General features: G+C 55.1%; 2 protein-coding genes across 3 annotated transcripts in view; one reads left to right on the forward strand and one right to left on the reverse strand.

Moving 5' to 3' along the window:
- The window catches only part of WWP2 (WW domain containing E3 ubiquitin protein ligase 2), a 31,125-nt gene extending 26,755 nt beyond the window's left edge, over window positions 1-4,370 (forward strand). For both annotated transcript variants that reach the window (XM_058813264.1, XM_058813265.1), the window contains 7 exons: window positions 829-962; window positions 1,059-1,199; window positions 1,725-1,845; window positions 2,124-2,228; window positions 2,327-2,423; window positions 3,193-3,265; window positions 3,393-4,370. In XM_058813264.1, the coding sequence (XP_058669247.1) occupies window positions 829-962; window positions 1,059-1,199; window positions 1,725-1,845; window positions 2,124-2,228; window positions 2,327-2,423; window positions 3,193-3,265; window positions 3,393-3,492 (771 nt within the window). In that variant the 3' untranslated portion in view covers window positions 3,493-4,370. The remainder of the gene's footprint in view (window positions 1-828; window positions 963-1,058; window positions 1,200-1,724; window positions 1,846-2,123; window positions 2,229-2,326; window positions 2,424-3,192; window positions 3,266-3,392) is intronic.
- A 603-nt stretch (window positions 4,371-4,973) lies between these two features.
- On the reverse strand, window positions 4,974-8,321 carry PSMD7 (proteasome 26S subunit, non-ATPase 7). Its single transcript, XM_058813540.1, has 7 exons — window positions 8,151-8,321; window positions 7,529-7,620; window positions 7,175-7,267; window positions 6,615-6,712; window positions 6,255-6,335; window positions 5,633-5,724; window positions 4,974-5,458 (listed from the first exon to the last, which is right to left on the reverse strand). The coding sequence occupies exons 3-7, from the start codon at window positions 7,200-7,202 to the stop codon at window positions 5,020-5,022; spliced, it is 738 nt and encodes a 245-aa protein (XP_058669523.1). The 5' UTR covers window positions 7,203-7,267; window positions 7,529-7,620; window positions 8,151-8,321; the 3' UTR covers window positions 4,974-5,019.
- Window positions 8,322-11,017: the final 2,696 nt, after the last annotated feature.

Consider the following 11,017-nt stretch of genomic DNA (forward strand, 5'->3'; position numbering starts at 1 on the left):
CTGCCCTCCCTGAGCCTCTTCCTGCCCACGTGTGGAGCACTGTGAGATGGACCTTTAACGGGGTGCCGTGGGGTGGTGCGTTTTAAATCCACTGAAAGGCTGTGGGGCCAGAGGAGACCTGGTTTCCCAGGATTGTGGCGGGGATGGATGGCTCCAGGTCTTTGGCTGTCACCCCAGGTGCTGTCGGGTCTGCAGCTCCAGGGACTATTTTTAGTCCCAGCAGTGTGAGATTTTCCAGCTGCCCGAGCTCCAGAGCAGCTCCTCCCGTTTGTGTGGGATTGCTCAAGGCCAGTGTGCCCCGGGCTGGCAGGGGGGCTGCTGGGCTCCCCCAGGCCGGGCAGGGTCCCTGGCCCGCAGCCCCGCGGGCAGGGTGTGTGTGGGGGCGGCCCCGGCCCCGCTGTCCTGCCCTGCCCCGCCTCGCAGGATATCAATAAAACCCCAGACTATTACTCACCGCTGGGCCGTTCTAGACAATCGTCTGCATTATTTTTGGCTGCCTTTGCCTCGGGGCTCCTGGAAGCCAGGGATTCAGGGAAGCCACAGCACAGCTCTGTTTAAACAAGTGCTCTTAATAGAGCTGTGAGGGGAGAGGGAGATGCAGTGGAATTTGCCGTGGGGAGGGAGAGTGGCTGCAGCCTACCCGGCCTGGGAAGTGCTGTGGGGGCAGCCCCCCCTTGCCCTCCATGTGTGCCAGCCAGGAGCAAGTGCCATAGCTCAGGAAGCCCTGCATGAGTCCCTTCTGCCCCATGGCTGCCTGGGGTGGAGCATTGTCTGCCCCAGGGCTGTGTCCCAGGGTTCCCCGTGACCCGGTGTCCCCTCCCTGCCCAGGCTCTGTACCACGGGAAGTTCATCGATACCGGCTTCACGCTGCCCTTCTACAAACGGATGCTGAACAAGCGCCCGACGCTGAAGGACCTGGAGTCCATCGACCCCGAGTTCTACAACTCCATCGTGTGGACCAAGTGAGTGCCCTGCCCTCTCTCCTGCAGAGCTCTCCCCACAGCCCCTCCCTGCTGCTGGGTGCCTCCAGCAGAAATCTCATCCCGGTGTTCCCCCAGGGAGAACAGCCTGGAGGAGTGCGGCCTGGAGCTGTACTTCATCCAGGACATGGAGATCCTGGGCAAGGTGACCACCCACGAGCTGAAGGAGGGCGGTGAGAGCATCCGTGTGACAGAGGAGAACAAGGAGGAGTACATCATGTGAGTGGCTGTCCCCAGGGTCCTGTCAGGCACCCGCCCCCAGCGGCTGCAGGGGTGGGACCGTGGGCCTTGGGACGTGGCCGCTTCCCTGGGCTACGTGGCTGTGACAGGCCCGGGCTGGCGCGGCTGGCCGAGCTCTGCTGCGGTCTGGATTGCTGAGGGCTGGGCAGTTGCCAGTACTTTCAGGAAAAAGGAGAGGGGAGAGAGGCTGAGGCTGCTTTCCCATCCCGTGGCTGTTCCCCCTGCCTGCCTGGGGGCTGCCAGGGCCAGCTCAGCTCCAGCCAGGGGATGTGGTTTGCATCCCAGGAGCTCCTAAGGCCACTCTCGAGGCTGAGTGCTGCTCACGGGTTTGGGGGCAGAGACAGAAACCCAGCAGTGGGAATTGAGGGGAGCCCTGGTGCTCTGAGGGAGCCCCTCTCCCATTCCCCACACTCCCGGGGCCCTCCCTGCTGGTGGGAGGGACCCTGGGCTTTCCCAGGCCAGGCCAGCGGTGCTGGCTCTGTGCCGACCCCTCTGCCTCCCCAGGCTGCTGACGGACTGGAGGTTCACTCGGGGCGTGGAGGAGCAGACCAAGGCGTTCCTGGACGGCTTCAACGAGGTGGTGCCGCTGGAGTGGCTGCGCTACTTCGACGAGAAGGAGCTGGAGGTGAGCTGGCACCTGGGCTGGGGGTGTGGGTGGGAGGCGGCACGTGGTGACCCTGCTCATGCTCTGTGCCCATCAGCTGATGACAGCCCCGGGTGTTGGGTCTGGGGTGGCTCATTGGGTCCGTTGGCAAGAGAACATCCCGTTGGATGGGAGGAATTAGTGCCGGACACCTCGGTGCTGGCACCTGGGCCAGGTGAAGGCTGGCACCAGAGGGGCTGGTGCTCAGAGCACAGGTGCAGGGCTCTGTCTGTCCCCTGCTGAGTGTCCCCTGTCCCCAGCTGATGCTGTGCGGGATGCAGGAGATCGACATGAACGACTGGCAGAAAAATACCATCTACAGGCACTACACCAAGAACAGCAAACAGATCCAGTGGTTCTGGCAGGTCAGTGTGAGCCCAGCTGAGGGCGTGGGGTGCCCGGGCAGGAGCCATCCTGCACGGTGGGACCAGGATCCCACTCAGCTGCTGCGTTCCTGCTGCAGGTGGTTAAGGAGATGGACAACGAGAAGAGGATCCGGCTGCTGCAGTTCGTGACGGGGACCTGCCGCCTGCCCGTCGGGGGCTTTGCTGAGCTCATTGGTGTGTCCTGGGGGTGCCACCTCCCTGTCCCTGTCCCTGTCCCCACACAGAGCTCACGGCAGCACAGAGCAGCTGTGAGATCTGAGCACGGTGCTCTGGTCTTGTGCCATTTCCACACACGTTCCTTGGCCGTGACCAAAGGGTCCCACCAGGGTTAACTTTGTTGGGCTGGTTTGTGATCTCAGTCTGAATGAGATTGGATTTCTGATTCAATTTTCATTCTTGTGCGACAAAGCCTCTTTTTCAGAAAACCACAGTGTGGTTCCACTCCTCCTTTAATTTACTGCTTTTTGGGGCCTATACCAGCCTTTCCCTGACTTTCCTGGCATCTGTGTTAAGCCAACCAGCTTGCTTAACCCACTCAGTTGTTCTTGCTGGCATATTAGCTTTTTCCACCCCCTGGAATCTCTCCAGCATTCCCACTGTGTTAAAAAGCCACCTCAGTGACTCAGACTTGCTGTGCCAGGTCCTTTAAAACTCTTGGATGGACTCGCACAGTCCTCAGGGTTTACAGATCAACGAGTTTTAGCACTTGGTATGGAACCATCGTGTTCAGAGGTGGTGCTCTTGCCCCTCTGTGCTGCTTTTTGCTTTCTCCTCTGTTTTTTGAACATCCTCTCTGCAAACAGGCAGGGGTTGCTGCCAGGGATTTATGCCCTGTGTGACCCTGGGATCGTAGGGCCATGAGGTAGATCTCAGTGTGTGTGGGAGGGGTTTCTTTTTCAGCTCCTCATCATGTAAAGAGCTTTGCTGCGTTCTTCATTAACAGGCAGCAACGGGCCCCAGAAATTCTGCATCGATAAAGTTGGCAAAGAGACGTGGCTGCCACGGAGTCACACGTGGTAAGTGACTGCCCCTGGGCCTGGCAGGAGTGTGGGGACAGGGGGGACTCTGCGGGGCTGCTCGGGGCTCCATCCCATGGGGCGGGACTGCTGCTCCTGGCCTGCCCAGCCTCGGCTCTCTCCCCAGCTTCAACCGCCTGGATCTCCCTCCCTACAAGAGCTATGAACAGCTGAAGGAGAAGCTGCTTTACGCCATCGAGGAGACGGAAGGCTTTGGACAGGAGTGATGGAGCTGTGGGGCGTTCCCGGAGCGCTGCCGACCGGTGCCCAGGGCCCAGCCCTGCCCGGGGTGTGCTCCCTATGGACACTGTGGCTTCTGCTCCTGGGCGAGCTCTGCACTGACACGGCCCCGGGGGAATGGGGCTGTTTCCCTCCCTAAGGAAATCCGAGCTGTGATGGAGAGGAGGACACGAGGGCTTGGCTTGCACGGGCTGGCGCAGAGGGGCTGGGGGGCAGCACAGGGGGCACCGGGGCTCCCCAGCCCTCTCCACAGTCACAGTTACGTGTTTGGTGGATGCTCTTCTTCCCCCTCGTGTTTTCTGCCTTTTCATGGCATTTTGGTAGTGGCAGGTGAGGGGGAAATGACACTCAGATTGACCTCTGGGCCCCATCCTGCAGCCAGCATTCAGCAACAGTGACAGGGACCCCCAAGACGATGCTTCTGAGGGGCTCTTGTGCTCCATCTGAGCACCAGGACAGCCCCTTGCTAGGCCAGATCCGCAGCCACTGGAGCCAGAGCCTGGCTGAGCGTGTCCCTGGCGTGTCCCCGCGTGCAGCCCGTGGCCCCTGGGCAGTTGTATTTAAATGATGTGGTTTCTGCTCAGAGCTGGTGCTCCACAGCGGCCTCGGGGGCTCCGGGCACTGCTGGGGCCCTGCCGGCCTTTGCTCAGATCCTGGGCTCTGCCCACGCTCCTGTGTCCCCTCTGCAGCGAGGGCAGGATCACCTGGCTGTCACTTGTGTCCCTCCCCGTGTGTGCGGGCGACAGACCCGGCGTGTCCGTGTCCATGTGTCCGGGGGCTGTGGGGACGGGACCTGCAACCGCCCCGGGCTGGGAACGGCCGCGCCCGCACGGCCCCGCGCGGCTTCGTGTGCAATAAATGACAAAGCAGCTGCCGAGGTGTGCCTGTGTGCTGGGTCCCTCTGTATATCCCAGGTCAGCACATCCTGGGTCAGTGTGTGTCTCCCAGGGTGGGGTCTGTGCAGGGCTGGGGCCCCAGGGCCATAATGGCATCCAGAGCTCAGCACTGGGATCACAAATCCCATGGATTTTGTCCCTGCCTGCTCTGTGTCAGGCACCCAGTGCCTCCCCAGGCTCACAGGCTCCTGCAGCCCCTAGAGCTGGCCAGGGGTGACAGGGCCACCAGCGCTGTCCCCAGGGAGGCACAGAGGTGTGACAGCAGTGACAACATCCCAGCTGTGCCACACCCCGAGGGGCTGGGGCACAGAGCCAGTTAAACACTGGGATGGCTGTGGTGCACAAAATTGGCCGATGGCAAAGGATTAGCCCTGGAACATGGGAATATGCTCAGTGAGAGCAGAGTGTGCGTGACCTGAGGCCTCAACACCCCCAAAGACACACTGGGGGAAGGAGAAGTGCTATCTAACAGCATAATCACATCAAAAGTCTCCACATGGCTCCCCCCAACCCTGCCCGGGTGAGGAGGAGCAGAGTGCTGAGCACATCATACAAGACCCCAGCACCAGGGATTTAGTTTACAAGATTTTTAATTTACAAATAAAAAAGCTACACCTTTTATTTCTTCTCCTTTTTCTCCTCTTTCTTGCCATCACTCTTCTCCTTGTCCTTCTCCTTCTCATCTTTCCTCTCCTTTTTACTTTCTTCTTTTTCCTGTCCTTCCTTCTTCTCCGCATCCCTGTTGGCAATCTTGTTGTTGATGAGGTTGTGCAGGGCCACAACAGAGCGGATGAGCGAGGCCAGGTACACCACCACCATCTGGTCGTTGGTCTTCAGGTAAAAGGCCTTGACAAACTCCTGCAGGTTCACGTCTGGGAGCAGGTTGAAGACGTCCTGGAGGTGGTAGATGATCTGGTGGTTGATGGGGAGTTTGCCCAGGGCTACTTTCTCTAGGTAGCTCCTGATGTCCAGAAGTTTGGAGTTCAGTCCCTTCAAGCCATGGACCTGGTTTGTGATCCGCTGGGACAGCGTGCCCACCGTGGTATCCTTGATGTCCCTGAAACCCAGAGAGAATGGGGATTAGAACCTCAGCCCTTGTGCCTTTCCCGCCGTGCGAGCAGGGCTGATGGCCCCCGGGCTCCCAGGATTTGTGCCATGTGTTTGATGTGCTCCTCGGGCAGTGGGAACGCCGCTGGGAGCGTGGCAGGGCCCGGGACAGCTGTCCCCTCACCTCAGCAGGTGCTCCACTCCCACCTCCTCGGCCTCCTCAGCACCAATCTCGCTCGTCACATGCTCAAAGGTCTTGGAGGTCGGGGTGCCATCCTAAAGGGACACACAAACGGGGGATTTTAGCCAGGGGATGAGGGGTTGCACCAAGGAAACCAGAAAAGCAGCCCTACACAAGGATCTGAGAGGAACAGCTTGAGCTGGGATCTCCTTGATTTAATCAGTGTCATTGACTGCCCCAGCAATCTCTCTTGCTCTGGCTGACTTCCCATTTCTGCATTTTGCTGATCTGTGCCCAGGGGAAGAGCAATGGAAAATCTAAATATCACAGTTATTTCTCTCTTCCCTGATCCAACCTCGTTGTACTTTGGGAGAGCAGCTCCTGCTCTGCAGTGAAGGCCTCAAAAACGCAAAAAGCTGCAATATTTTATACGCATCCAGAATAATTTAAATGCCACAATTACAGTGAGTCACTGCTGGGTGTTGTTTGTCTGTGTGAGCTGCTCAGGGCAGGCCCACAGTGACTGGGCACACCTAGGAGCACAGCCAGTGCCACCCACGAGGGCAGCCTGCTTGGGCAGCCTCCAAGAGCTCCCAGCTGTGACATTCACAGAGTGAACACTCACATCATGGACCTCCTCCACGGAGATGTAGGCTTCTGTGGGCAGCCCCAGGTCCTTTGGCTTCACATCAATGATCACCAGCACCTTGGGGAGAAAGAAAACATGCAGAGAACTGGATTTCAGTCGAGGAGTAGGAAAAAAATACCCAAGCCAGCTCTTCCCTCCTCAGCACCAGCACAAGGCTGCTCAGAGGCATAACCTCAGGCACTGAGACAATGATTCAAAAAACTCCTGATCCCAGTTCCTCAATCACTTCACAGCTGTGTCACCAGCAAAAAAGGTGGGGGACGAGGTTTTCCAGATGCCCCTTTTAGGGAAAGAGAGGCAAGAACAACCCCACAGGCCAAAGGTGGCCCCACTTACAGAGTTGGGGCAGTATCTCTTCATCAGCTCGTTGATGGCGATGTCGTTCTTGTGCAGCTTGGGGCCCGTGTGGTACCACCCCACGATTCTTTCTCTGGCTGAGCAAAAGCAGAAAGGATTGGGAATCAGAACGGGGGGAGGCCCCAGCAGAGACACCTGGGCAGAGACTGGGTGGGCTGATGGAGGGGGGCAGCCTGATCTGTGTGGGGGAGAGGGAAGTGCATTACAAGGCCACGGCTCGAGCAGTGACCGCACTGACCATTACTGACCCACAGCTTTTCTCCTCGTAATTAACAGCTTCTGTTAATTGTGTGGCTCTCAGGGTCTGACAGCCTGCACATCTGACACCTCGAGGTGCAAGTCCCATCCCTGAAGTGTTCAGAACCATGTGGATGTGGGACACGGTTAGTGGAGAACACGGTGCTGGCTGATGGTTGGGCTTGATGATCTTATAGGTATTTCCCAGCCTTAAGGATTCTGTGGTTGATAGGAATTCCCTTTTCCACAGCCCTGAAAGTTTTTGGGAGCGTATCCCTGACTATCAGAAGATCTCAACTCACCATTGACCTTCTTAAACATTCCATACATGTTCTCCAGATAGTCATGGTCCAGGAACCACACGGTATCATCCTTATCATCCTCATCAAAGGGTACTGGAAGTAAAATAAAACACCAACGTTTAAGAATCCAACTTCCTGAATTAAAATGTTTATTGAAATGCTCTGGATCTGGGTATTTTTGGCTGCTAAAGGTGAGTGAGGTTTACTTAGGGGTGTTGGCAGCAGTTTGTATTTGTTGGTGGATATGAGGTGATTTCTACATGGATGGATCAAGGGTTTCTTCCAAACCCACAACACAGTCCATCCACTAAATCATTCATTGGCTTTGGAGCAGGGCAGGACACCCGAACTCACCTGCAAAACTGTTGGACACATCCAGGATCTTCTTCTGCCAGGAGCCCAGCAGCACTCCAACCACTCGCTTCTGATTTCCCACTTTTCCTATCCTAAGAGGAAAGACGACTGTCAGTCCTGCCACAAACGGGGAGGAGGGAGCAGGGCCCCGCACCCCGTGTCGGAGGTGACACAGCGGGGGTGGAATGGAAGAGGGGAGTTGTTGTTTATGATTGTGCTATCGCTGCTTGTGTTTACAGCCACAGAAGGGCGTTCCGCTGCCCTCGGAACCAAAGCGCGTCCCCAGGGACGAGCCGATCTCACTCACGGGGACAGCGACCGACCCAGTGTCACACACCGCGGGCTCGGCCGCCTCCGGGGATCCCGGATTAATTTTTGGCCCTAAAAGCGCCCGGCATCGGCGGCAGGGAGCGGGATGAGGCCGCAGTCACCGGGGGTGCCGGAGGGACCGGGTCCCCTCCCGGCCCCGGGACGCTCCCGCTCCGCCGGGTCCCCTCCCGGCCCCCGGGCTCCGCCGGGTCCCCTCCCGGCCCCGGGCTCCTCCAGGGCCCCGCTCCCGGCCCGGCCCCGCTCCCGGCCCGGCCGTGACTCAGCGCCGCGGCGCCGCTCCCGCCCGCCGCACCTGTTGAAGTGATCGACGACGCTGAGCAGCACCAGCGGGTGCACGACCACCCCTGTCCACGGCCCAGCTCCGGCATGGCGCCCGCCCCTGCGCGGCCCGGCCCGGCCCCGCTCGCTCCGACCGCCCGCGCCCGCAGCAGGCCCGACCGGCGCCGCGCCTCAGCCCGCCCCGAGCCCGGCGTGCAGCGCGCGGGGAGGGGCGGGGCCGCGCCCGAGGCGGGGCGGGGCCGCCGCCATCTTGGGGAAGGGCGCGCTCGCCGTGCTCGGAGGAGATCGATTGGCCACGGCAGCCGCCATCTTGAGGAGGTAACGCCGCCATCGTGTCACGGTGCCGCCGCCATCTTGGGAGGGCGCCGCCGCCATCTTGGGCCGCGGCCTTGCTCCGCCCTGAGGCGGGGACAGGGCGGGAAAGGGGCGGCCCCTCAGCAGCGGCCCCCGCCCCTTCCCTCCGTTTTCCCCCTTTTCTCTTTATTTCCCCCCCTTTTCCCTTTCTTTTCCTCCCTTTTATCTTTATTTACCCGCCTTTTCCCCATTTCCCCACTTTCTTTCCTTTTTCCCTCCCCTTTTCCTCCTTTCTTTCATTTTATCCTCCCCTTTTCCCCTCTTTTTCACCCCCTTCCTCTCTTTTTCGCTCCTCTCTGCTCTTTCTCCCCTCCCTTTTTTAACTCCTCTTTTTCCTCGCTTTTTTAAAACACCTTTTCCCCCCTCCCCTTTTTTTGCACCTCAGGGGCAGCAGCTGGCACGCAACTTGTCTTTCACACCTTTATTTCTAGCAAAAAAACCCCAAAAAATAAAAAGTGAAAAAAGGAACATGAGGCTGTTACTTCAGAGTCTACACGGAGGAGTTACTGATATGAAAAATATCAAAGTTGCTGAGGGTGATCTCACCGTTTTTAAAAGCGCTATTATATCCCCTTGTTTTTTTCACTGTTCCCACATGGTTTTTGTATATTTCTGTACATAGTGGTAATATTTTGGTATTTCAAAAATACCAAATGGTATTTTGGGTGCAATTGAAGGTTTTGTGTTGCTATTCAGCATCATAAAACTTCGGAGATTTTGGCAAAAACAACAATAATTTACAAACCCTGCAAAACCTGCAGAGTCTGAGACCTCTCGTGGAGATTTCAGTTGTTACAGCCTTTAGTGTTCCTGCTTAAAAAAAAAAAAAAAAAAAAGAAAAGAAAAAAAGAAAAGAAAAAAAAAAAAAAAGAAAAAAAAAAAAAGAAAAAAAAAAGCTCTCTAGTGGAGTTTCCTGAGTTTTTTTCCCGGCAGAGGGAGATATCTGACCGTGGAATTCGAACACAGCCAGGGTTCTTCTAACTTGGTTTTATCAATATACATATAAAACTCAATGTTCAAATTAACTAGTTCAATAAGTAATTTAGCTCATTGATTTTCGGGCATATCCTAAGTGCCATTACAAGCTACGGATATTTTAAATGCCATTACCTAATAGAAGGAATGTTTTAAGCACCTTTTATTGATTTTATTACTGCTTTATTTTGCTGTCTTGGTTTAAAAATCATTTTAACCACTCTGTCATCGAGAAGAAATATATCGTTGGTGAAATACAGTCAATTTCCTAAAAACCTTTGACATCGTTAAATAAGGGATTAGAGTTGTTAAATCATGTCGGGCAGTGCCAGGGGACAGGGGGAGATGGACGGGGGGGCACGGGGCCTTTCCTTTCCTTTCCTTCTTTCCTTTCCTTTCCTTTCTTTCCTTTCCTTTCCTTTCCTTTCCTTTCCTTTCCTTTCTTTCCTTTCCTTTCCTTTCCTCTTCCTTTCCTTCCTTTCCTTTCCTTTCTTTCCTTTCCTTTCCTTTCCTTTCCTTTCCTTTCCTTTCCTTTCCTTTCCTTTCCTTTCCTTTTCCTTTCCCTTTCCTTTCCTTTCCTTTCCTTTTTCCTTTCCCTTTCTTTCCTTTCCTTTCCTTTCCTTTCTTTCCTTTCCTTTTTCCTTTCCTTTCCTTTCCTTTTTCCTTTCCTTTCCTTTTCCTTTCCTTTCCTTTCCTTTCCTTTCCTTTCCTTTCCTTTCTTTCCTTTCCTTTCCTTTCCTATCCTTTCCTTTCCTTTCCTTTCCTTTCCTTTCCTTTCCTTTCCTTTCCTTTCCTTTCCTTTCCTTTCACCTTTCCTTTCCTTTCTTTCCTTTCCTTTCCTTTTCCTTTCCTTTCCTTTCCTTTCCTTTTCCTTTCCTTTCCTTTCCTTTCCTTTCCTTTCCTTTCCTTTCCTTTCTTTCCTTTCCCTTTCCTTTCCCTTTCCTTTCCCTTTCCTCTTTCCCCCTGATACTTTGCATCCCAATCCCTAAACGACTCTTACTGATGTGCTGTTTTATTACTCGTTGGGTTTGTTTTAGAAAAACCTTCCTTTATTTTTCCTGCACTTACAGACCGTGCCCACTATGTGTATTTTCCTTGAGGTACCTCCCCAAATGTGCTTTACCCGTCAGGAGAAGCTGGACTTCCTCCAGACCTGTTGATAGTCTGTCACATAATACCCTTGTGCTCCCAGTTTGAACAGGAAATACATTTATTTCCCTATAAATACATTTAGGTTTATCCAAATAACTGTAGTTTCCCTGTTAAGATTTCCTCAGCCAGGGTGAGCCATAAACTGGTTTAGAGGGAATGATGCGTGCCTGGAACTGAGCAAGGATAACACAAGTCCATGGGCAGCAGAACAGAAAGCCACCACCACCACATGAATTGTGATTTATTTTGGTTAAAGTGTAATTCAGTGATGTGCTGACACTGTCTATCAGTGCATGAGGGCCTGAGCCAAGCTGCATTTTGCTTCTCAACACCTCCAAATAGGCATCTTCCCCCTCAACATACCTGTTCTAGAATGTCATCTCTAAAGCAAACAATGCA

Source organism: Ammospiza caudacuta, chromosome 13 (assembly GCF_027887145.1).
Source record: "Ammospiza caudacuta isolate bAmmCau1 chromosome 13, bAmmCau1.pri, whole genome shotgun sequence".
NCBI classification, from domain to species: domain Eukaryota; kingdom Metazoa; phylum Chordata; class Aves; order Passeriformes; family Passerellidae; genus Ammospiza; species Ammospiza caudacuta.

Excerpts from the sequence above, each read along its gene's own strand:
- PSMD7 (XM_058813540.1), bottom strand. The coding sequence starts at position 7,202 with ATGTATGGAATGTTTAAGAAGGTCAATG. Across the intron at positions 5,725-6,254 it reads CCGTGGAGGAGGTCCATGAT|GATGGCACCCCGACCTCCAA; the intron begins GTGAGTGTTCAC and ends GTGTCCCTTTAG. Across the intron at positions 5,459-5,632 it reads GGAGTGGAGCACCTGCTGAG|GGACATCAAGGATACCACGG; the intron begins GTGAGGGGACAG and ends TCTGGGTTTCAG.